The 27,437-nt window shown below is 39.0% G+C and overlaps 1 protein-coding gene across 1 annotated transcript in view; it reads right to left on the bottom strand.

Moving 5' to 3' along the window:
* Nucleotides 1-27,166, bottom strand: part of LOC136866613 (uncharacterized) — a 41,332-nt gene extending 14,166 nt beyond the window's left edge. The window contains exons 1-3 of the mRNA XM_068226957.1: nucleotides 27,013-27,166; nucleotides 25,740-25,810; nucleotides 9,253-9,384 (exon numbers count right to left, since the gene is read on the bottom strand). Coding sequence (XP_068083058.1) covers nucleotides 9,253-9,384; nucleotides 25,740-25,810; nucleotides 27,013-27,082 — 273 coding nt within the window. The 5' untranslated portion in view covers nucleotides 27,083-27,166. The remainder of the gene's footprint in view (nucleotides 1-9,252; nucleotides 9,385-25,739; nucleotides 25,811-27,012) is intronic.
* Nucleotides 27,167-27,437: the final 271 nt, after the last annotated feature.

The raw sequence follows: 27,437 nt of genomic DNA on the forward strand, positions 1-27,437 counted from the left end.
TTGCACAGAACAAATTGTGCTGTTTTCTTTGAATATTTTCCTGTTCTCAAATCAAGTAATCCTGGTGAGGGTGCCATACACTAGAACAAACTCTAGTTGGGGCCATACCAGACTTACATGCCATCTCCTTTACATCCTAACTATAACAACTAAATAACCCCATAATCATGTGCAGAGATCTGTACTCTTTATTTGCAATCCTGTTGATGTGATTACCCCAATGAAGATCTTTCCTTATATAAACACCTAGGTACTTACAGTGATCCCCATAAGGAACTTTCATCCCATCAACGAAGTAAATAAACTTGAAGGGACTTTCCTTATTAGTGAATCTCACAAAGTGACTTTTAACCACATTTGCCAACCATTGCCTACTGTCCATTGTTGATACTGTTATTTGTTGGCAGGGTAAATAAATGAGTACAGAACCCTGCAGCATGCTATTTCTAAGATTCATTAGCTAAGCACTAAACTACACACAACTTTCCCTCATACCACACATTTACACAGTTTGCACACTCTCTCTCCCACTTGTTATCTCACTACACAGTTTTACATTCACACACAAGGCTACATGTTCTCCTCTTTGCCGTCAGTGTGCACTGTAGCACGCTAGTCGGACAAACATGGCAGTTCACACACTTCGTAGCACTGGCAGTCGCTCACAACTGAACCCAGGCTAGTCACTCCTCCCTTAAACAGTCCGGATGTCGGATGTGTCCTGGAACCTCGGAAGATGGAAGACTCCAGATTAATCGTCTGGTAATTTCCATAGTTCTATGCCGTGCTAGCATGGACGAAAGCGAGTGGGGGGCCGGTCTAGCATTTAAGTCTTGCTCATGGTTGATGTGGTTGAAGCATAAGCGGGTGGGCCAATACGGTGACATCCCCACACATATGAATTTGGCATGGTGGACGCTATAACCATGACATTGCCCCCTCCTTAAGGCTGCTTGTCCCGAGGTGCTCCACGATGCGTTGCCAGACGGTTTGCTCGGTTGGTCACCACCTTCCCATGGGGGATCCGTTGGGTCCGTTTGACGGTGTCCCCGTTCCCACTGATAACAATCAACAAGTCCTCGCGTGGCAGCCGGAACTTCGGTGGTTTGCTTTTGTCCATACCCGCGTCCAATTTCAGGGCTTGAGCATCTTCGTAGTCCTCCAGTGTGATGCACGGGACTGGTTTGCTTGTCCCGGATTTATTCCTGCTGAATTTCCTCTTCTTCTGGGGTGCAAAATTCAATGTTTGTATTGGCATGCAGCTTCATGCTGGAACAAGCGTCCTGGTCAGGTGGCATCCTTGTTTGTTAGTCATCGGTTTGTCTTCCATTGGTACTCCATCTCCTGGTAGGGGTCCCTCCAACCGCGCCATTGCCATCACTGCCTCCATCTCCCGGGACATCGTCAGAGCCTCCCCATTGTTCTGCTTCCTGCTGATCATCCTCCCTGGACAGACCTCAGCACCGAGCAGCTTATCACAGGTGTCAGCCGCCTTGAGCTTGGTGTCAGCTCGGAGTAACTTTCCCACAATCACATCTCCTGTTCGCTTGATCTCAGCGTCGAATACCCGCAGCATTCTACCAGCGCAATTAGTCCCCTCCTGCAGCTGCACTCGGTAGGCGGCTCTCGGTTGGTGAACACCGCAGCACCCATCAACCACTCCCACAATTTCCTCATAGATCAAACATGGCCGGGGCTGCGTCGTACTGTTATCTTCTGTGCACGTAGTCCGGCGATCAGATATTTGGCTATCTTCTTGGACGTCAATCCGGACTCGATCTGGGTCTGGCACATTCTCCAGGAAGTGATCCTGTTGTCCCATGGGGTTTCGACCTTCACGATGGTAGAGCCACCATCACTGCTAACAGGATTCATTAATGTCTCCACAGCCTTCGTGTTCGCTCGCAGGGCACTCACCTCCACCACTGGGCCACGAAATCCGGGCTCCACACCGCGAGCATCTCTTCGGATCACTTTTCGTCCAGTTCGTTACCATTCTGCAAGACGTCACTGTCGACCTCAGTATTGAGAGAGTGCAATTCGTCTTCATCCTTTAACTGTTTGCTCTTCCGTTCACTTAAGTCTGCTTTCAGTTGGTCCGGGTTAGATCTCCGTTCAGATCTTAATTCACTAATGAGTTCCTCATAGCCAGATAAGATTTTATTTTCAAGTTAACTAAACTTAGAAAAATCTGAAGCTGTTCGGAATTCATTTCACTCGAAGAAATTTCTACCAATTAAAAATTACGCTACCAGATACTCGATTCTGACACCAGTATTAAAGTAAGAGATTATCCACTAGTTTATCACACTCGTCCATCCCAATTCTGATGTCAGTTATTACGTCTTGGCAGGGTAAATAAATGAGTACAGAACCTGGCAGCATCCAATTTCCACAATTTATTAGCTAAGCACTAAACTACACAGGACTACACACAACTTTCCCTCATAACACACACTTACTCAGTTTGCGCTCTCTCTCTCTCTCTCTCTCTCTTAGTTTCTCATGTTCTCACACTACACAGTTTTACATTCACACACAAGGTCCCACGTCGCACGGTTCTCCTCTTTGCCGTCAGTGTGCACTGTAGCCCGCTAGTCCGACAAACATGGCAGTTCACACACTTCACAGCACTAGCAGTAGCTCACCACTGAACCACACCAACTTAAGACTTGCTTGTGATTGGCATGGTCGAAGCGTACGCGGGTGGGCCGATATGGTGACTTTCCTACCCATAGCAAGTTGGCATGACGGACGCTATAACCATTACAATATCTTTTTGCTGTTGCTAACAATCTTATAACTTATTTATTTCTCTAACAAGATCATCTGCAAAAAGCTAAAACACCTGCGTCTCCCTTTAGGTATATTCAAGAAATACAGATAATTATAGCTCTTGAGTTAGTCTGGTATATCTCACTGATTCAGGGTCTAGTAATTTTCATTCATAAACTGAACTGTCCTGGGATCAGAAATTATTTTGCACAGCTAAACACTTGACTACTGATGTGTGTGGGCAACTTTAGAACTACCTGTTTGGATCAGTTGAAAAGATGACCTGGTGTCTGAGCTTCTTCTCCACATGGGCATGCAGGTCATGTAGATTTACCAACTCTACAAAGGTACTCACGTAATTTCCATAGTCAAACAGGAATTATGTTGGCATGAATGAGGGGAGTTTGTGGACATGGTAATGGCAACAGATATCTGGAAAGAATAGTTTTGTGGATGAAACTTCAGGAAACCTTACATTTCCTAGATACTTGGGTTGTTCAATTACATAATATCGAGTGTATCCCCAGATCCGGTGAAGTGCGATATTATAGGTAGTATGTACAGCATGGAGATCCTTTCTAAACCGAATGATCATAGGGTTGCTGGATTCACTGGATTAGACAGCTTTTAGTGCAGACTGTGAATAGACGATTTCATATTTGTATCTTTCTATGTTCTGGAATATCCAGTTTACAGCCATCCGAATTCCTTGCCCTTTTGCTTGAAAAACTGTTCATTGACATGAAGGATGAGAATGTAGATAAACAGAAACAGAATGATAACAAAGTATAGGGAAAAGAAGAGAAAATCTTTCCCCTAGTTTCTACCACCACTTTCACCTTCTAGCCATCTTTGGAACAAATTCCCCAACACTAAGGTTCTTCCAACAGAGTTCTCGAAACATAGCAAGGCCACTTCAGTTCTTTTCTTCTTGCATTATATCAACAAAAGCAACATCAAATATTTTCCACATGTAACAATGGAGGAAACAAAGAAAGAAAGATTAAGTCACTTGCATTAGTTTACACAGAATTCTATCAACATTTTGATAAATCAGCAATTGGTTGACAATGAACAACAGAACCTATTTCAAGAAGAAAAGGATACATGCAGGATATTCTGTTTTTGAGCTTTAGTGTGCATTACCACATGAGTATATGACACAGATGTTGATTCCCATAGGGAACCTGAAATATTTGTCTCAAATGAGTAAATTTATAATACCAATATAAATGGTCCGTTATTGGACGTTACAAATTTTTCAGCTAACTCATTCCTGGTTGCCAGCGTTTACCCCAGTGTGGTAATTTGGGCTCATCAGTTGCTAAATAGCACATCTACCAAGACGCATGGCTAGTGTGTACCGTGCAGGCCACTGCATAGGCTACTTGGAGCCAACAGCAATGCCACTGCACTATGAAAGATTTGTCCGACTCGTTGCCTGAATGGTCAGCATGCTGGCCTTCAGTTCAGAGGGTCCCAGGTTCGATTCCCTGCCGGGTCGGGGATTTTAACCTTCATTGGTTAACTCCAATGGCTCGGGGGCTGGGTGATTGTGCTGTACCCAACATCCCTGCAACTCACACACCATACATAACACTATCCTCCACCACAATAACACACAGTTAGCTACACATGGCAGATGCCGCCCACCCTCATTGGAGGGTCTGCCTTGCAAGGGCTGCACTTGGCTAGAAAAAGCCACACAAAATTATTATATGAAAGACTTTGTCTCATTGTCAACAATTGATGCCTGCCTGGCCATCAGATGATACACAGACTGATTCCCATTGGGAACCTGAAATATATGTCCTGAATGAGTAAATTTATATCTATACTTCTATACTAATATTATAAAGAGGAAAAATTTGTTTGTTTGTAACGAATAGACTCAAAAACTACTGAACTGATTTTAAAAATTACTTCATATATACAAAGCTACATTGCCAGTGAGTAACATAGGCTGTATTTTATTTTCAAAAAAATTCATGGTGGGAGGCACAGGGCAGGGTGGGGGGATATAAAAATAATAGGCTAATATAGGCAAAATATCGAATTTGTTGTATAAATACGAGATAAAGCTCAATTTAATCCTCTTGACGCAAAGAACAAAACTCGGTAAGCTCTACGGGCCCGAAAACCATGTTTTAAGGCCCTAAAACCAACCGTTACAGAGATATTGGCACCACACTATCCCTGCTCTAGGAATTGGATAAAGTAATGAAATGCCGTAACCATGGCAACGTCAGCTCCAGGATTCTACAGCAGCGAAATTATCTACAATAAATCACAAAAACCTAACATGTTACAGACATGAAAATTGATATTTGGAATCCCCTTAAAAATAAAAGAACACAAATATTCGTTTCCAGAAAATCCACTTAAGGGGGAGGGGGTGTGTGAAAAAAAGTGAGGAAGGAGTTGAATTATTTATATGAGGATATATATTTCTCCAAAAATGAAGATGTTACAGACTTTAAAATTGGTACTTGGAATCTCCTTTTAAAAATGAACACACTTTTTTGGAAAATCTACTTAAGGGGCAAAAATAATAAAAAGCGGGTGAATTTTTAAAACGAGTATCTTCTTCTATCGCTTTACACACACCTGTGGGGTTGTGGGTGCGAACTGTGTCGCACATTTGGATTTGACCCTGTTTTATGGCTGGATGACCTTCCTGATCGCAACCGTATGAATAGGGATGTAATCTATACTTCTATACTAATATTATACAGAGAAAAAATATGTACATTTGTTTGTAACGGATAGAGTCAAAAACTACTGAATCGATTTTAAAAATTATTACATCTATAGAAAGCTACATTGCCAGTGAGTAACATGGGCTGTATTACATTTTCAAAACAATTTGAGGGGGGTGGTGACTGGGGGAGATATAAAAATATTAAAATAATAGGCTAATATATGCAAAATTGAATTTGTCGTACAAGGACGAGACAAAGCTACTTTAAGCCCCTTGACGCAAAGAACAAAACTCGGTAAACCCTACGGGTCAAGAAACAATGTTTTAAGGCCCTAGTACCGACTGTTATGGAGATGTTGGAACTACACTACCCTGCTCTAGGAATCGGATAAAGAAATGAACGGCCGTAACCTTGGCAACGTCAGCTGCAGGATTCTACAGCAGCTAGATTATGCATGTACGTTTGGGCATAGCTGCCAACCAAAATTGATACACATATGACTTACTATCTGGAAAAAATAAACTGATGTGTAAGACACTCATAGCACTCCTTTGGGCGGGGATGGAAATGGAGTGAAGTATAAAAATAATAGCCCTGGGGATCTCTGTAGTACAGCGACCAGCAGTTGCCGACGGGCCTCCGTTTTTACGTACTGGCTTAGGTTTCAGCATTTTGCGGAGTCTGTTGCCTATAGTTTAAACCATTTTCTATCAAATCATGGAGTAGTAGTATCACTGATGTTATTAGTGCCGATATTTTGATCCACTTTTACGATCATTGTAACCATGAAAATAACCTATATTCTCAACATTTATACTCGGGTTCATTCTATGATGTGCGACATGAGTGACAAGCCCTGAGAATTATAATTCTCGATATTTATAGTAGTTTTTATGCATCGCGTATTTCCTTGATCATTTGTAATAGTTATAAAATGTCGGATCAAACAAATACATTCAATAATATTTAAAGTTGTGGTACTATCTAGCGGAAGTATACTTACACTAAACCTGCAGCCTTGTGAAGGGAGCAGGTATATCTAGATGGGAATGAAGAAAAAACATGGTAGCAAAAGATCTTAGATGTCTACGCTAATTAAGAACTAATATTTAAAGGCCCGCATGAAGGAAAGAACAAGAAGATACTTACACTATAATTCCAAACATGACAAATAATTTCTATGTACTTAAGTAAATACACCAGTGATATAAATATGTAATGAAGTCAGTCGCACCGCTAGTATGAGTAACTAAAGCCAGTTTCTAATAATCCGTACGAAGAACTGGTACCTCTGCTAGTTACTAATATAGTTGGTCCGTTATTGGACATTATAAATTTTCCAGCAACTGTATCGTCTGATGGCCAAGCAGGTATCAATTTTTTTAAATGAGACAAAGTCCCTCATAGAGCACTGCTGGTTTCTCTAAGTAGCCTATTCAGTGGCATCTACGGTATGCACTAGCCATGCATCTTGGTAGGTGTGCTAAATACCAACTCATGAGCCCAACTTAGCACACCAGAGCAAAACGTTGGCAACCAGGAATGGGTTAGCTGGAAAATTTATAATGTCCAATAACGGACCAACTATAGTGGTATTATAAATTTACTCATTAGGGACAAATATCTCAGGTCCCCTATGGGAACCATCATCTGTATCACCTGATGGCCAGGCAGGCATCAATTTTTGAAAATGAGACAAAGTCTCTCAGAGTGCACTGGCACTGCTGGTGGCTCTAAGTAGCCTATGCAGTGGCCTCCACGGTATGCAGTAGTCATGCATCTTGGTAGGTGTGCTATTTACCAACTGATGAGCCCAACTTAGCACACTGGGGTGAAAAGCTGGCAACCAGAAATGAATTAGCTGGAAAATTTATAATGTCCAATAATGGACCAACCATAGTGGTATTATAAATTTACTTACTTGGGGCAAATATTTCAGGTTCCCTATGGGAATCAACATCTGCATTACCCCAGTGAAAGTCTACTGGGGCTACAGGAAATATAATAGTAGTTCCAGTCCTTGGGAGAAAGGAGATGAGCTGCTCGATTAAGTGGTATGTTCCGAGCTGTCAGTGGAGAGATTGCGTGGGAGAACATCAGTAGACATTTGAGTGGTGTCTTTAAAAGTAGGAAAGATCATAATATGAAGATAAAGTTAGAATTCAAGAGGACAAATTGGGGCAAATATTCGTTTATAGGAAGGGGAGTTAGGGATTGGAATAACTTACCAATAATTTTCCAATTTCTTTGCGATCATTTAAGAAAAGGCTAGGAAAACAACAGATAGTGAATCTGCCACCTGGGCGACTGCCCTAAATGCATATCAGTAGTGACTGATTGATTGATTGATTGATTGATTGATTGATTGATTTATTGATTGTTGATGGTCCTAATTTTTAGATGGCACTGGAGGTCATTCACAATGTGTAGATAGTTGCACGAAGGTTCTGTACATGGCAGGCAAGTGGGCATGAAAACAGCAATTTTTGTAAATAAAGTTTGTTTGCCTCGAAGTGAAGTATTTCAAGTCTAACCTCAATCAGTGGGTCCTTCTGACAAAGATTCAGTCATTTAACATCAAGTATTATAGAAATAATATTGCTGGATTGCACTGAATCCGACTTTACTCAATCAATTAACTTTGTTCGAACTAATATTGATTTGAAGCGATTTCATGCTACACTATTTGTGTTGTTTCAATTCCAAGTGCGCATATGCCTACGCTGGAAATATTTGTTCCCTGTTGTTGTTTATTGGATTCTATCTTCACCAGTCCTCCTAAAATCCTGTATTTCCTGTCTGAATACACCTCAGGGGCTGGAAGCTGAATGGTTCTATTAATGCATTTATAAATATTTTCTGTCTCAGTGCACTTAATTCTGTTATTTTTATTTTTGTGTGGTATTTGGATAATGATATGATACCCGTATCTTGCACTTGTCATATTTTTTATTATTTGACATAATATCAGCTTTGTGGTAATGTGTCAACCATTCATTTTAAAGTAAAGCTACTTTGTTATGTGAGGTTATGCTCTCAATATCATATTATAAGATCATTAACATTATTTAGGATAGAGCAAGTACTTTAAAATAAAAAATATATAAATTATAATGTATTGGGAATGGAAATAGTAGAACTAAATTAAAATCATCATAGTAGGAGAGGGGGTATGGTAAAAGAGGGGAGAATAAGACAGAAGGTGGGGGAGAGAGGGAGGGTAAACCAGATGTGTGTTGCTATTGACTTCCATCTCTATCCTATTATATCCTCTTTGAGCTGTATCATCTGATGGCCAGGCAGGCATGAATTTTTGAAAATGAAACAAAGTCTCTCATAGTGCATTGGCACTGCCGGTGGCTCCAAGCAGCCTACGCAGTGGCCTCGATGGTATGCACTAGCCATGCGTCTTGGTAGGTGTGCTATTTACCAACCGATGAGCCCAACTTAGCACACTGGGGCAAAATTTGGTAACCAGGAATGTGTTTGCTGGAAAATCTATAATGTCCAATAACGGACCAACTATAGTGGTATTATACATGAGTGTATGATTCACTGTTTTGGTTTCTTCTGATCACTCCTTTGACAGTAAAATAGAATTTCCTCAGGATCTAATATTATTTGATTTTCAATTTTTGTATCAGATACTTCCTACTCACGAAAAGGCATACAGCTTTGTGTAAGGCTTCAGGTTCAATGGCTGTGATTAGTGCCTGAGCTTGGAGTTGAGGAAGACAGATCTATAACTATTATTATTACTGGGAAAAACACTCACCTCAATTTCATATTCCTCCTTAATGCTTGTACCATCCTCTTGATCATCGTCTTCACTGGAAATTACAGGAAGTGGTTCAACCTTCACAATAGGCAGCATTTCATCAGCAAGAGGAGACGGCACATTTGGCTGCTGAAAATGTTCAGTAAATGACTATAAGTACACAAGGTGAGTCTCTCCTCTATGGCTAAAAGCAAGGATGTGATTCAGGAAGTGACAAGGAAGACGTCACTGCCAAGGTGTATGGTCCAATTCACTAGCAATTTTTGTTCTAACCTGTCTGCTGCAGAGACAGCAACTGTGTATCGAGGTCTGAACTGTTAGTTCTTGGTTACAGTTATATTGTAACTAATGAAAGTATAGAGGATGCTATAGATGAACTGCCTTTAAGGTGTCCATGTATGGTAGAATTTTCCTCCCTGTACCGTCCAATGTAAGTTGGCCAGCGGCGGATATTTCAGAGCTAGTACAGAAAAATCAGTGAGCAAGTTGGAGTATGAATGGGGTCTTAAGACCTAGTATCAGTATCAGTTTTAACTAATTGCTTCAATTGCTTCTAGGATAATGTTGGACTGGAGAATCACACCTTGAACATTTTAAATCAAATTCATCCAACTGTACCATGAATGTTCCACTACTACTAATCTTGCTCTCATAACACAACACAATACACAACATGTACTCGCAGATACCTACCTCACTTACCTCTCTTCATAAACTGCCATGGATGGACTAAAACAGTTCGGAGCTGGACCCATGTGTATACAGAAGGGGAGCGAAAGGACAGAAAGGCAAGAACCCATAACCCCATGAATAAAAGAACGGATCAAATGAAAATGGGGTTTATTATCAACATACATAATATTAAACTGAAAACAAAAATGGGAAGCTGCATCGAGAATTACTTACATAACTGCAGGAAAACTGTACATCAAGTAGGATCCCATTCAATGACATGGTAAGTTTTGTGCATACGATCGCACTATTCACTTCCGTGTGACCACATAAAAAAAACTCGTTTCAGAAAAATAATGCGACGTGGATCACGTTATCGAGGGAATCGAAAAATGGAATCAGCACAGGGATAATACAATTGTACAAATGCACATATCAACAGTTAGCATACTTGTGCTCCAAACGAGCATCCACTCGATGCTAGCACGTCACAACAATGCCAAAGCACAGTCTCCCAAAGGAGCAGAAGCAAAGAACTAGAAGATGTTGCCACAGTTACAGAAACAAAAACTTAGCACCGACAATGGAGCAGATGACAGCCTGAAAATATAAAATAGCACACCACACATGGCCCAGGCTGGCCAACTAAAACGAAAACAGAAAAGAAAAAGAAGAAAAATTAAAATTAAGATTATGAGATATGGAGAGTACTACAAACCAGGGGTGGCCACTAACCTTACTTCTGGGAACCGCAAATTTAGGAGACAAAAAATTGGGAACATGTTTAGAAAATGGTTTATAAAATGAAAACACGTTTTTCATTTTATGACAAATGAAGGGACATTTATTTTCTACATTACACAGAACATTATTTTTCAGGTACACATCAATGAATGAGATTTAATTTTTGAAAAGTGCTTTTTGAGTGTTCATTTTTGCTGTTAGTTTTTTGAAATTTTTCTGATAATTGGTAAGCGCAGTTCGCACAAGTTCACTTAAATGTTCATCAGTTCGTTCAGATCGATATGTAGATTTAATAAATTTAATCGTTGAGTACAGTGATTCACATACATAAGTAGCCCCAAAGATTGTGATAAGGCTCTTAGCACACACTTTTGTTAGTGGGTATTTTATTTCTGGAACATTCTTCCAAAATTCTATGGTAGAAATGCCACTTCGTTTGAGTCCTTTTAGTCCTTCGTCCTCTTGCAGTTCTTGTAGCAACTTTACAGGTGCTGTATACTTTGTTATTGGTGATGAAACAGGACTGCCATCGCCCACAACATCAAGAGCAAAAGGATTTTCCAGGAATGAAAATGAAGGTTTAAGTGATCTCAAATATTAAATCTGCATTGATTTCTTCAGCAAACCAGACATTTTACTCATGTAATCTTCAGTTTCCACCTGAACGCCAGGAAGGCTTTCAGTAATTTTATTCAAACATTTGAAGTGAGAAGATGTTTTAGTCTGAAGGTCTTTCCCAAAACGCTTCAACTTTCTATGAAAGCTAAATACAGTCTGGGCCAATTCGGAAATATCTTTACAAGGAAGATATTGCTCTGAGCAGGAGTGTGTGTCAGTGAGCCAGTGTCGTGAGGTGAAGCCAGTCGCGTTCACATATAGGCAGTAGCGAGTGTCAATACTGTACTCACGTGAATGCGACTGGCTTTACCTCACGACACTGACTCACTGACACACTCTCCCGATCAAAGCACTATCAAATGGAAGGCGCCGGAACTATCTTCACCTCCCATGTCTTACCACTGACCTACAGCGCTAATAACGTTAAGCCGCACATCACTGCTACTGACTGCCACCAGTCGCGAGATGTCATTAGATTCCATTAATTATATCATTTAATTTGATTCTAAGGTTGGTGTCAAGAGCCGCATGCGGCTCGCGAGCCTCGTTGTGGCCAGCCCTGCTATAAACCATACACAGGCACGCACACACACGTATGAACAAGAACAGAGACCCAATATAAAATCGACCCAGACCAGGCCAGCGTGTCAAGGCACGCGACGTATATTTTCACGAGGATGGCGACGGATATCATGGACTCACAAGCTTGGTTTGAACACCACAGATACAATGCTTGACTGCCGCAAAAACAGGCAAAGCTGATCCAGATATAATCGTAGCACTCATAATTTTCGTCGACCCGCTACCCGGGACATCCAAATTGCCTCACATGGACAAACACGGATTAAACCCAGCAGCGTCAAATCATACAATATAGCAAAGCTCAGCCATGATTCAGAACGATGAGGAAACAGAAGTGTATGGTCTCAAAACCCACAAACACACAGGCCCAAAGAAACAGATAGGTAAATACCACTCTCCGTTCTCGCGCGTGTGCACACAAAGAAAGAAAAATTTAAAACACATAAAAAATTAATTAACTAAGAACCTGCAAAGACAGGGTGATAAAAGACTATGAAAATTCAATCACATAGAACCATTCTTGTAACTACAGCACGTGAAATGAAATAAAATGAAATACCTGGGAGCAGCACATCTGGAATATCGAAATATTTACGTCAATCAAAATAATGATTCCCAGCAGAGAGCCAAGCACTGAAGAAAGTAAATCCACGATAACAACAATTCGTAGATCAAGAAGCACATTTTAAATCCCAATTTGTTCATCATTTCTGACCCCTCCATTGTTGGTATCACGAGCAGACCAATTTAACACTCGGAGAGCGAGAGACAGACTGTGTATCAGCACAGATGGCTAGAGCGCCGTCTTCGATGAGAAGCTATAAGTTTCACGTAACATTCTAATGGCGACAAAGACAGTCAAGAAGAAGTAGGAATAAAGGAAGTGCACCACCAAGGCAGGCTGAAAGGTAAAGAGTATTTTGGTCATGAACAGTTACGTGTTATTCATTCATTCAAGTTTTGTAATGTGATAAACCTCTTCCACATTTGCCTGTCCATAGCCAAATTTTTCATGTATTTCTTTCCACTGATGTCCAGCATTTTTTATATGTTTCCCTTCCTTTTCTTCGCTTCCTTTTGTTCATAATTAATCCCTGAGCAACAAAAAAAAGCAGTGGTAAAAACAATTCACCACAAAGTTTTTTTAAAAAACTGAAGAAAGTCCAGGAATCTCAGAAGTTAGGCAATGAAACAGATGACAACTGTATCCAAAATATGTGATATTATGAGGACTTAGTGCTTTTAACCTTTTAAGTGCCGAGTTACCAGTTGACTGTTTGGTACCTCAGTCCTGAGTATTTTCATTCGTATGTAAAGAAAATAATTGTAGAACGGGCGAGCTGGCATGCGGTTAGAGGCGCACAGCTGTGAGCTTGCATCCGGGAAATAATGGGCTCAAATCCCACTGTCGACAGCCCTGAAGATGGTTTTCCATGGTTTCCCATTTTCATTTAATTATGTACACCAGGCTTGCACCGTACTGCATATATAACAACAAAGGCAGAAATATATAACATTAAATTGTGTCAGGGTGACTTTATTTCCTTAATTGCCCATTAACTGTCTTAACTATGAATATCATGATTGACCATTTATTATATTGCCATGCTGAGTGGCTCAGGCAGCTGAGGCACTGGTCTTCAGACACCAACTTGGTAGGTTTGATCCTGGCTCAGTCCAGTGGTATTTGAAGATGCTGAAATACGTCAGCACCATGTCTGTAGATTTACCGGCACATAAAAGAACTTCTGTGTGACTAAATTCCAGCACCTCAGCATCTCCAAAACAACATGAAATTAGTTTGTAGGACGTAAAACAAATAACACAGTGGTATGTTTCAAATAATAATGCTTCACATCTCACTAAATACTTTTATGGTTTTTGGAAATACTGAGGTGCCAGAATTTAGTCTCAAAGAAGTTCTTTTAGATGCCAGTATATCTACTGACATGAGGCTGGCGTATTTTAGCACCTTCAAATATCACTGGACTGAGCCAGGATCGAACCTGCCAACCTAGGGTCAGAAGGCCAACACCTCAACCCTCTGAGACACTCAGCCTTGTGGGCATGTTTTATATAGCTCATTGTCCTCAGAATACAGTTCCTTAGAATCTCCTTTTTAACATGTCTTCTATTAGGCATTCCATAAAAACCTTTGATCTCCATCAGAAGATTGGTTGCTGTTTTTACATTTTGTGGAAATCTGTTGTATATATAAATCTTAAGAAACTTATAACATTAATGCTATTACTACCACTTTTTCATTTTTCAAAAGGCTAGATGCCAGAATGTTAATGATGCGAGTACTAGAAATATTATCTGACTCCTAGGTTTGAGTGCTGACACCTAGTTTTTTTTTTTAAATTGTCATAGGCTGCATTATTCATTGTTGCTGCTGCGGAACTGATACTTGCATAACCACTTGCACCTTTCCAGGGCAATTCATCCTTCTTCCTATCTAATGTGTACAAGATTCCTGCATTCTTGAACCTGTTTTCAATGAAGTCTGACTCGGCTGCGTGGTCAGGATACTAGCCTTCAGTTCAGAGGGTCCCGGGTTCCAATCCTGGCCGTGATCAGGAATTTTAACCTTCATTGATTAATTCCAATGGCTCAGGGGCTGGGTATTTGTGTTGTCCCCAACATCCCAGCCACTCACACCCACACATAACACTATCCTCCACCACAATAACCCGCAGTTACCTACACATGGCAGATGCCGCCCACCCTCAATGTCTTACAAGGGTTGCACTTGGGTAGAAATAGCCGCACGAAATTATTATCTTCCATGAAACTATGTTATGAGAAACAACACAAACAACGTGATGCAACAATCATATACTCAAGAGGTTCTTCTTCTGCTTGCAGACACCTATATTTTCCGAGCTTCAAAATGCTTTATGGCAAATTTTAGTAGAGGGAATAATATTTTTCTGTTTCTGCTAGTTTTGTACTAGCACTATGACACTAAAAGCTTGCAGCCCTCTGCCCAATTAATGTGAATCGTGGCATAACTGGTAGGTGTACCAAGAGATTATATGATGCAGATTACTTGAAAGCATATATTTTGTCCTGCATAGGAGGGAAAACAATACTAATCCACCAGCGGTAAAAGTTCTTGTAACAACACTTCAGCTGAAAATTGTAGTGTAGATATAGTATATTTAGATAGTGCTGTATCTTGTCTGCTATATTCGTGTGTTATTTTTCGTGTGTATCTATTAGAGCGTAGTTCTAATAATAATTTGTCTAAGCATTTAGCTTTGTTAGTAATCTTTGAGTACAGTAGTTTTGGCAAATTTCATTTCTGTTTGTGCTTAGTAGTGAGATAGGGTACCGGTAATGTAACTAGGATACATCTGAAAGTAGCTTAAAAATTACTGTAGTGTACCGTACAGTAGTATACGAGTAGCCGAATATCCTATCAGAATTTAGTGTGCTTATTTTATTATTGTAAAATATTTGTGTAGTACTGGTGTAGTAGAGGTATCTGTAGAAACTCTTACTAAAATTCTGTTGTTGTAATTAGGATAGGCTTAACTGCAGTTTGGAATTGTGTAGTTCTTGTGTATTCCTTTAGATATTCAGTAATTAACAGCAGTTTTTATCCTGTTAGGGGTTGTAGGATAAAAAATAGAGTAGTATTGTAGTGTAGTCGTATATTAATTACCTTATTGTTGAGTACTATCCCAGACAATATATCACTCCGTTCATTTATTTTTTTTCAAATAAGTTATTTTATTTTTATTTTCATTTTTTCTGCAAAGAATGGCTAAGGAGCGAGTGTACGAACTGTGGGTGTGGCGAGGCATTGAGGGGTATGAGGGAGGAGTTGGAGAGTTTGAGGGAGATAATTAGGATTCTTAAAGAAGACAGGAAGGAAGATGGTACTCCCTCAAACAATGTACAGGTTACAGTAGGTGTACAGGAGGGAGTGGAAGGAAAGGGGGGATTTGCAGAAGACAGGTGGTCTAATGTTCTAAAGGGAAGGAGATTGCAGGCTAAGGGCTTTATTCAGGATCAGAATTCAGGACAGGTGTCTGTGCGAAATTGGTACGAGTCACTCCAGGTAGAACAACAGAGGGAAGATGAGGGACAGGGAAGTTGCTGAGATGTGTGGAAGTAGGAGGAAGGGAAAAGGTAGGAATGGGAAATGTAGAGTAGAGGATAGGAAAAGACAGGTGGGACAGGGTCATGGGAAGGAGAAAAGGGAGGAGCAAGTAGCATCTGCAGCTATCAGGAAGGATAGGGCTGACCAGGAGGGGAGGGGATCAAATGAAGTGGGTAGGGTTGAGGCTCTGGTCATGGGGGATTGCATCGTTAGACACGTGGGGAAAGTGTGTGGAGGAAAGGGAACCAGGGTAGAGTGTTATCCAGGAATTAGGTTGAGGCAGGAGTTGAGGAAAGTAGAAGAGAGGGAGGAGGGGGAGGAGAAGGTGGTAGTGTTTCACGTTGGTACCAACAACGTAAGACAAGCTGATGTAAGTACCAACATAGTTGGAGATGTGTGGAATCTGGTAAATGCAGCACGGGTGAAGTTTAAGAAAGCGGAGGTTGTTATTAGTGGAATACTGTGTAGGAGGGATACTGACTGGAGGGTGATTGGGGGACTATGGAGTGGGTATGTGGGACACTGGGAGTGAAATTTCTAGATCCTAATGGGTGGATAGGAGATAGGGATCTGCACTCAGATGGCCTTCACTTAAACAGCAGTGGTACGTATAAGTTAGGAAATTTGTTTGGAAGGGTAATAAGGAGGTACATTCAGGGAAACGGGGTGGCCTAGGGAGTGGCGATAAGGGAACAGGCAACAGGAAATCAAGTAGGGAAAACATACAAATGTTATTGTTGAACTGTATAAGTATTGTAAAGAAAGGAATAGAATTGAGTAATTTAATAGATTTACCAGATATTGTAATAGGAGTTGAATCATGGCTGAGAAATGATATAATGGATGCAGAAATTTCTCACAGAACTGGAGTGTGTATCATAGAGATAGGATAGGAATGGTAGGAGGGGGAGTATTCATTCTGGTGAAAGAAGAATTTGTAGGTTACGAAAAAGTTTAAAATGAGACACATGAAATTCTAGGTGTATGGTTCATTTCTAAAGATAATAGGCAACTTGATATATTTGGAGTGTACAGACCGGAGAAGGGTAGCACTGACATGGATTCAGAATTATTTGATAAGATAGTCAGCTATGTGGGAAACGACATGGAAAGAAATGTGATTGTAGCGGGAGATCTGAATTTACCAGATGTCAACTGGGAAGGAAATGCGAACGACAGGAAGCATGACCAACAAATGGCAAATAAGTTAATATGGGAAGGACAGCTGATTCAGAAAGTAATGGAACCAACGAGAGGGAAAAATATCCTGGATGTGGTGCTGATAAAACCAGATGAGCTCTATAGAGAAACTGAAGTAACAGATGGCATTAGTGATCATGAAGCTGTTTTTGTCATAGTTAAACATAAATATATTAGAAAGGAAGGTCTTAAAGTAGGACTATTAGGCAGTACCATATGGCTGATAAAGCAGGCATGAGGCAGTTTCTAAAAAGTAACTATGATCGATGGAAAATGGTACATAAAAATGTAAACAGACTCTGGGATGGGTTTAAAGAAATTGTTGAGGAATGAGAAAACAGGTTTGTACATTTAAGGGTGGTAAGGAATGGTAAAGACCCAGCTTATTATAATAGAGAAATAAAGAGACTAAGAACGAGGTGCAGACTAGAAAGAAATAGAGTTAGAAATGGCTGTGGAAGTAAGGAGAAAATGAAGAAACTTACCAGAAAATTGAATCTAGTAAGGAAAGCAGCTAAGGATAACGTGATGGCAAGCATTATTGGCAGTCATACAAATTTTAGTGAAAAATGGAAGGGCATGTATAGGTATTTTAAGGCAGAAACAGGTTCCAAGAAGGACATTCCAGGAATAATTAATGAACAAGGGGAGTGTGTATGTGAGAATCTTCAAAAGGCAGAAGTATTCAGTCAGCAGTATGTAAAGATTGTTGGTTACAAGGATAATGTTCAGACAGAGGAGGAGACTAATGCTAAAGAAGTATTAAAATTTATATATGATAATAATAACATTTACAATAAGATACAAAAATTGAAAACTAGTAAAGCGGCTGGAATTGATCAGATTTCTGGGGATATATTAAAGTCAATGGGTTGGGATATAGTACCATATCTGAAGTACTTATTTGATTATTGTTTGGTCGGAGGAGCTATACCAGATGAATGGAGAGTTGCTATAGTAGCCCCGTGTATAAAGGAAAGGGTGATAGACATAAAGCTGAAAATTACAGGCCAGTAAGTTTGACATGCTTTGTATGTAAGCTTTGGGAGGGCATTGTTTCTGATTATATTAGACATGTTTGTGAAATTAATAACGGGTTTGATAGAACGCAGTTCGGTTTTAGGAAAGGTAATTCCACTGAAGCTAAACTTGTAGAATTCCAGCAAGATATAGCAGATATCTTGGATTCAGGAGGTCAAATGGACTGTATCACGATTGACCTGTCTAAAGCATTTGATAGGGTAATTCATGGGAGACTAGTGGCAAAAATGAGTGCAATTGGACTAGACAAAAGAGTGACTGAATGGGTAGCTATATTTCTAGAAAACAGATTGCAGAAAATAAGAGTAGGTGGAGCTTTATCTGACCCTGTAATAATTAAGAGGGGAATTTCTCAAGGCAGTATTATCAGACCTTTATGTTTTCTTATATATATAAATGATATGAGTAAAGGAGTGGAATCAGAGGTAAGGCTTTTTGTGAATGATATTATTCTCTATAGAGTAATAAATAAGTTACAATTGTGAGCAACTGCAACGTAACTTCGAAAAGGTTGTGAGATGGACAGCAGGCAATGGTATGTTGATAAATGGGGTTAAAAGTCAGGTTGTGAGTTTCGCAAATAGGAAAAGTCCTCTCAGTTTTAATTACCGCGTTGATGGGGTGAAAGATCCTTTTGGAGATCATTGTAAGTATCTAGGTATTAATATAAGGAAAGATCTTCATTGGGGTAATCACATAAATGGAATTGAAAATAAAGGGTACAGAACTCTGCACATGGTTATGAGGGTGTTTAGGGGTTGTAGTAAGGATGTAAAAGAGAGGGCATATAAGTCTCTGGTAAGACCCAAATGAGAGTATGGTTCCAGTGTATGGGACCCTCACCAGGATTACCTGATTGGAGAACTGGAAAAATCCAAAGAAAAGCAGCTCGATTTGTTCTGGGTGATTTCCGACAAAAGAGTAAGGTTACAAAAATGTTGCAAAGTTTGGGCTGGGTAGAATTGAGAGAAAGAAGGAGATCTGCTCGACTAAGTGGTATGTTGCAGGTTATAAATTTCATCTTCTTTGTCCGTATTGAAGATCTACTTGTGATATAAATTGTTATAATTTTGTTAATTACCACCTATTCAATACAATAATTGAATAGGTGGTAATTAAATAGGTGGTAATTAACAAAATTATAAGAATTTGTATCATAAGTGGTATGTTCCGAGCTGTCAGTGGAGAGATGGCGTGGAATGACATTAGTAGACGAATAAGTTTGAGTGGCTTTTATAAAATTAGGAAAGATCACAATATGAAGATAAGGTTGGAATTCAAGAGGACAAACTGGGGCAAATATTCATTTATAGGAAGGGGAGTTAGGGATTGGAATAACTTACCTAGGGAGATGTTCAATAAATTTCCAATTTCTTTGAAATCATTTTGGAAAAGGCTAGGAAAACAACAGATAGGGAATCTGCCACCTGGGCGACTGCCCTAAATGCAGATCAGTATTGATTGATTGAATAACAAATAGTTACGAGAATGCAGAACATATGCGAATCACTTGCATAGAATATAGTATGTACATTACGTAACATACTGTAATGAGCGTTACTACATCAGGTAAGCATCGACTCACATATGGACACTTGCAGAGCACTGCAATCAGAAAGTAAATTTACCTATGATAACAAAAACATTCACAATAATACAGGGTGCAAAAGTTGAGAACTGCAAAAGAAGTGATTTCTGGGGATACACGAATGGCAATGGGTGGGATATAGTACCATATCTGAACAGAGCTGTTCTAATGCAGTGTAGTTCCTATGTATGAAGAAAAGGATGATAATCATAAAGCCAATAATGAAAGACAGGTCAGCTTCACTTGTGTTGCATCCAAGCATTCTTTCTGATTATATTAGAAATGCTTACAAAATTACGAACCGGTTTGATAGAACACAGTTCAGTTTTAGGAAAAGTAATTTCATTGAAGCTCAACTTGTAGGAGTCCAGAAGATATAGCAGATATTTTTGATTCAGGAGGTCAAATGGACTGTATCACGATTGACCTATCTAAGGCTTTTGATAGGGTAGATCATGAGAGACTGCTGACAAAATGAGTGCAACTGCTCTAGACAAAAGAATGTCTGAAAGAGTCACTATATTTCTAGAAAGCAGAACCTGCAGAATTTGAATAGGTGAAGAATTATCTGATCCTGTAACCATTAAAAGAAGAAATTCTCAAGGTTGTATTACTGGACCTATATATAAATATATAGTACCTGGTCGGGAAATGAATGAAGTATTCAGAGCATAAATGAGAATAATTATACCACTGTCTGTAATGGAACTTGAATCTTGGAGTGCTGGATAGCATATCCAAGCGATATGAGCAGTCAGAAAGGGGAAGTCCACAGCTTGCACCAGGGAATCCCCGCAGCTAGTAGGTGGGGTAAACACCACAAGCTCTCAATCAGCAGAAAGAGGGATGTGTTTTCTGGAGAACAAAATCTCCAATACATCAGAAACCAGCATATCCAACTTTGTTTCCATTTAGTGCATTTCAAAAATTGGATTAATACATCAAACATGAAATCAAAATATAACATCAACAGTGGAATTTATAAGGACCTGTAACATGCTTTTTTAATAAAAATGAAGAGAAAAGAAAGGACTGTGTTACATAAGAATGGAAAGTTCCACTAGATGTCTGGCAAGTGTCTCAAGGCACTTGAAAAGTAGGGAATTACCTTCGGGGATAGAGCAAACATATATCATCACAACTCAAAAATTTACGGAATAATCTCAATTTGAACTTCATAATATTGGCTACCGGATTACCACACTAGTTCATTCATAGCATCCCAAAGAAAGGGGGAATGCTATTTTGAGTGGGGGAAATTATCCTCAGTTATGCCATTTTGTACATGAAGTTATAAAACGAACTAGACATCCTTACCAGGCATCGCTTGACTCTTATACTTCAGGTGTGAAACACGTGCATGAGTGTTCCCGAAACTCCTCCCTTGTGTGAGAGTGAGTTTAAATGGACAGTTGAGTAATAAATATCAAGTAATAACAGATATTCATGAAATACAGTAGTATCTGGTAAAGAAGATGTGTGTGACAAATGGATATTTAAGGAACTTTCTGGGATGATTTGCTCTGATTATTACTAATGGGAGACAAACGAAACCAGGAGCTGTGAATAATATGGGACAAATAATTTGATACAAGACATAGTGAAACATATCAGAATGCATAAAACTTTTTTAAGCCAATGTTCAGAACAGTGTGACGTTAAAGAGCTAGGCATTGCAAAGTGTGCGTGAATTCTGACATTCAAAAATGGGAAATAACTCTGGGTGCCTGTTCCCCTGTGTTATCAGTGGATAGTAAAGAAAACAACACCACGAACTGTCATGGCTGGACAAGGATTGGAACCAGGTCTTAACAAGATTCAACGCGAACTAGATGCAGTTTCTGGAGTTCAAATGGAGACTTGGAGAACGCTTAAAGGCTGAGTACAAAAATCGATCTAGTAGTGCATGAACATGTGGTGATGTGAATTAACGTAAAACTTTTGTAAATATCAGATGATAGGGTTAGATTTAAAATGGGTCTAAGAAGCAAGCCATAAAAGTAATGATAGGTACAGTCTGAGCGATGTTGTTTCCTTTAATTTTGTGTAAATATGCATGCAGATTTCATGGAAATTTATCATCTTCCTTCGGGGTATTGTACTATATATTTCTAACTAAATTTATGTAAGTCTGTAATTGTGAATGCCTGTAGTTTAGCTATTGGTAGTATTAGAATTGTCCTCGTAATGTTAGGCTTGTGAATGGGAACAATACCAGTTTGTTGATTTATTCAGTCATTTTTTGTAGGGACACATTTGAGCTTTCCTAAGGAAACTTGGGCCAAGACTGGCATTCAGTCTTAAAGTAAGATGCATGTGATTTATTATTAGTAGAATAGTCCTAGGTGTAAGCATGACATGTTGAGGATTTGTGTCTGAGGTTCGAACAAAGCCCACATTACAGCTATGCGAGAGACATTGTGTATAGAATCACTCCTAAGATAAAATTAAAGTCTGTGAGTAGAGAATGAGGTTGTATCACCCTATTACCTTACAACAATAATTTTAAGAAGTAACGAAGTTGTCATGAGGATACAGGAGTAACACTGCCTCAGAATGCAGTGGGTTTGGAAGTCGGGACTCTGGTGTGGGGAGATTTAATATATGCTATGCAATGGATTACGATACGTGATACCTCCATGAACCATGTGAATTTACAAGCTGAATTTGAGATACAACAGATAAAGAATTAAAGCCAAGAAGTCAGAATAAAAGGTACTGAGAATACGTGAAGAAGGTTTGCGTGTGTTGGCTGCCCCAGTAATGGAGCAGGATATTTTAGAGGATAAGTCACGCACCCAGGTTCGGATGGATTGCCCTTCGGTCGAAAGGCAGCAATACATTTTTGTGAGGCAAAGACATAGTGAGGATAGATTTACATTGAGACTGGTCTTCCAAAACATGCATTTTTTGTGTGAATCATAAATAGAGCCCGGATTTTTATGCAGTAATAGGTTAAAATGCCAACTTACAAATGGTCCTGTTATGAGTTTTGCATACACATTAGGGGTTCGGCCCATGAGAGCCCTAGAAATAAGGTTACTCGCACTACATTGTGGAAGAGCGGCCTAGACTACACATCCTAATAACCAAATTAGTTTGCAATCTAAACTATTACTGCATAAAAATTCAGGCTCTATTCATAAGATAAGGTTACAGTTCCTCCTTTTTATTTAATCAGACAGAGAGTCATTGATCTAATGTAATACAGCCATTATTTTACAGATGGTAGGGGTTTCAGTGGCTACCTTCAGGGTGGGAAAAATACGTATTCAAAACTCAGTGGCCGCATTAGGCATGGCCAACAACACGGAATGGTGCCATGTTCGACTGAATTTAATGTGTTTATATTTGAATTGCTGTGTATTGTACAGTATATAATTTGTGTGTATACTGAAGATGGAAGTTTTGCTCTTGTCGTCATATATGTTTTAGATTTAGAATAGGTCCCACTCAGACACGCATAATAGTTGTGTAATAAAGTTCCAGTTCACAGGGAACTATCTTAAATAATGTTAAAGTGTATCACTCAAGCATAGTGATTATAATTCTCTTACCAGAATTGTACCCTGTCTTACCTTTCAATTAAAGAATTCTCAATAAAGTCAATAATTAAATGCACTTTGTTAGACAAAGAGGAAATCTTGTGCTAAACTGTCCAGCAGAAAAGTTAATATTTATGTATTCATCTGAGTTAATGTTTATTTGTTTATATTTAATATCTCATCATCACCCTTAATTTCAAGGTGATATTGATGCTCATTCATTATAAGTTAGATGCAAACCTCTCCTCCTCTGTTGGCCTCTAAGTGTTATAATAACATCCAATGCATGACCCAGAACGACCCAGAGATTAATGCCGGCGCGCTTTGAGGAGCAGGGTGACAAGTGCAATATATATACTGTATATGTTTGTAACAAACCAGAATCAGAGATATGACATTTTGTGGTAATGTTTTAAGATTGTGACCAACTGCAAGAGCTCAACAATGTTGTGAGATTGTCAGCAGGCAATGGGGTGAAAAATAAGGTTATCTCTTTCATAAAGTGCAAGAGTATTCTCAGTTTTAATTAATGCATTGATCAGATGATCAGGGATCACTGTAAGCGCCCAGGTGTTAATATGAGGAAAGAATTTCATTTGGGTAATCACGTAAATGGGGTTATTAATAATGGACACAGATCTCTTCATGTAGTTATGAGGGTATGTACAGGTTGTAGCAAGGATGTCAATGAGAAGGCAGTTAAGTCTCTGGAAAGACCTCAATGAGAGTATGGTACTAATGTATAGGACCCCTCACCAGGATTATTTGATTAGAGAACTGGAAAAATCAAGAGTAAAGCAACTTGCTTTGTTCTGGGTGATTTCCAACAAAAAAGTAGCATTGTGAAAATTTTGCAGTTTTGGCTGGGAAATACTTGGCTGAAAGGAGACATGCTGCTTGACTATCTGGTATGTTCTCAGCTCTGTGAAGAGATGGCACAGAATGATGAGTGGTGTTTTTAAAGGTAGGAAAAATCACAATAATGAAATGAAGTTGGAATTCAATAGAAGTAATTGCAGCAAATATTTGTTTGTAAGAAGAGTTAGAGGGAGTGTAATAATTTATCAAGGGTGATGTTTGATGAATTCCCAAATTATTTGAAATTACTTAAGAAAAAGACTATTGTAAGTAAACTAGTAATAGGCAAGCTGCCCTAATTGCAGAGCAGTGGTGACTAATTCATAGAATGTTATTAGATATCTGAATAATAACAAAACAGGTGTGTGAAATTACAGTAGATGACCCAAAATATTATGCTGCCTAGGAATATTTAACTGACATCTGGTGATCATTCAGGTGCATTTTTCACTAAATATTAGGTGATATACTATAAAGAAACCTTAAACTAAAAGTTTGTAACAGAGAAGAATTACAAGCAAGAAGATAAGAGGCGACTGACAAGAGTTATAATACAGAATGCCCAACAAAAGTGTAAACAGAGCCAAAAACAGCCGTGAAAGGATTTTTTAGATTTTAACCAGATCGACTAAAATGTAAGGAGAAGCTACCATCTACCTCCAATGGACAATATGCATTCTTACGGGTTTAACTCAACCTTTTACAGAATAGTAAAGTATTTACATGATTAATACAAGAATGTTAAGTTATTCATGGATATACCCTGCCTCACCTGTGAGTAAATTTAATGAAAATAGAAAACCTTTTCATGGGATGAATTTCCAAGGAACAGTTCTCTAAATACCATCTCTAAAAATAAATGGTATAATGACCACCCAGAAACAAGCATTCAACCCTTGGTAATGTTCAAAATATATAATGGTTACTTTAATTGCTCACATTAGGATTTGTCTGTTAGTGAGCAAAACATGAACAGATTAGTTTTAAATGATTCTTTTAAGCTTCCTTGATAACATTTTATCATCATTAGGATATTTTATCAACTGCACAACAGCTAAGGAAGTTGAGATCTTGCAGCAACTGAAAGCAGCATATGATCCAGAGAAGCTGCTGCTCAAGATTCTAATTCCTTACAAGCAGGACTTTCAATGCACAGATTTCAACTTACTATCAGCATTGTGTGAGGAGATCAACATGAAGGTGTACTTGTAATGTTGTCATTTGTGATGCCTGGACATCAGTGATGGAAACTGAATGAAAATTATGGACTAGCTGATATCTATAGACTTATTTTCATATTAATATATTCAATACCCATAAATTGGAGAACATTCCTTATTCTGTCCTGTGACAACACATTTTTAAATATATCCACCTTTTGTGAGTAGCAGTTTGAGAGAGTCCACACACCTGAAGTTTTTACATTCAATTGCTAGTGAAGGTGATTTTTGTTTAAAGAGGAAGTACGACTAGGTAAACATCCCCTTTTATCATTTGGACACAACTATAATAAAAGTTCACTTACACAATCAGCGATCTCTGATGCACCCATCAGCCATCCTGACTCACACTTGATGTGTGGCTCGTCCATGCCGTCTGAACAACATACAAAATTAAAAAATTAATGTTATAAACATGGGAAGATCAAACAATATCTTCAACAGAATTATTTAAGCCCTTTTTTGATTATTGAATTCAGGGCTCAGAATAAAAGATATGATCAACTTTTGAATTTATACCTTATCAAAAAAAGTCAGATAGCACAAAATCACCTACAACTTGCGAGATTGTCCAGAGCATTGATTACTTGATTAAGAGTAATAATGAATTATGTAATGGATTACAAATAAGGTTAAAACATATACCCATTCACGACTATATACTACCACATTTACCAAAATATGTATGCATGTTTGATTACTTCAACAGTTTTCAGTCCAAAGGCAGTTACAATCTCCAACAGTTTCATCAAAATCTGTAATGGAACTCATCAAGAAACTGAGGAATGTGGTAGTTTTGCACGGTTTTCCGTACTGAACGAGGAGCTAAGATGTATGTCAACGAAACCAACTGAAATCAATATTACAACTTTACTTAATATAAACATAACATCAACCACACCTACATTGCCAGGCTTCTATACAATATATCACAGAAATGGTGAGTTACTGGCATCATTCATACCTCAGTCACTTTGATAATAAGGAATAATCAAGATTAAAGTGAAGGAAAAGAAAATGGCATGGAAAGCATCTAAAACTGAAGAAAGTAGAAGAAAACATGTGGAGACAAAGAATTTGGCCAAAAAAGTAGTGGAGGAAGAAAAGAGGAAACGGTGAGCCTTATTCACACAGAAATTGAGAGATGATATGCAGGGTAGTAAGAAATTACTGTATGGTATCTTAAGAAACAAGAAGAGAGATCAAGTAAACACCAGATTTGTGAAGGATGAAGGGGGCATAATATTAACAAAGCCAGAAGAAATAAGAAATAGATGGAGAGATTATTTTCAGAAGTTGCTGAAATAAGAAATGATGACAGTCATTCAATGTATGACCAGGAAAGGCAAATAGTTGATGAAGAAATGGATAAAGAAATTACATATATAGGCATGATTTAAAGTGATTCCATTGAATATGAGGATGTTCACGCCATTCTTTGTTTCATAGAGTGTAATTTTTTTACGCTAGTTACAGAAAAATACTTTAGGTACCGAAAAGGATACATTTGTATAATTCCAACAAACGAACCACTTCGTGAAGTACCGCAAAAAACACAAAAATGAATACAACCCTAACATGAGTCATGACTCCATCTGAATACAGGCAGCAAGGGTGCAGTCGGTTTTGATCCTAAACTCTTCTTCATATGAATATTTTACCAGTAACTGAATTCCGATTCCAAAGTCACATGCTTCACTTCCGAGAGCGCAGGGGCGAGCTGATTTGGCAGCTGAGGGGAGCCACGACAGCTCGAGACTGAAAACCCTGGCGAAGATCACCTATTCTCACATAACGCACCCTTCGAAAGAGATCTCCTTTTATTTTCACTTTCTTTAATTAATCCGCTACAAGTGATACAACTTGGAGCCTCCGTGGCTCAGACGGCAGCGCTTCGGCCTCTCACCGCTGGATAACGTGGTTCAAATCCCGGTCAGTCCATGTGAGATTTGTGCCGGACAAAGCGGAGGCGGGACAGGTTTTTCTCCGGGTATTCCGGTTTT

Source organism: Anabrus simplex, chromosome 3, assembly GCF_040414725.1.
Source record: "Anabrus simplex isolate iqAnaSimp1 chromosome 3, ASM4041472v1, whole genome shotgun sequence".
In the NCBI taxonomy this organism is placed as follows: domain Eukaryota; kingdom Metazoa; phylum Arthropoda; class Insecta; order Orthoptera; family Tettigoniidae; genus Anabrus; species Anabrus simplex.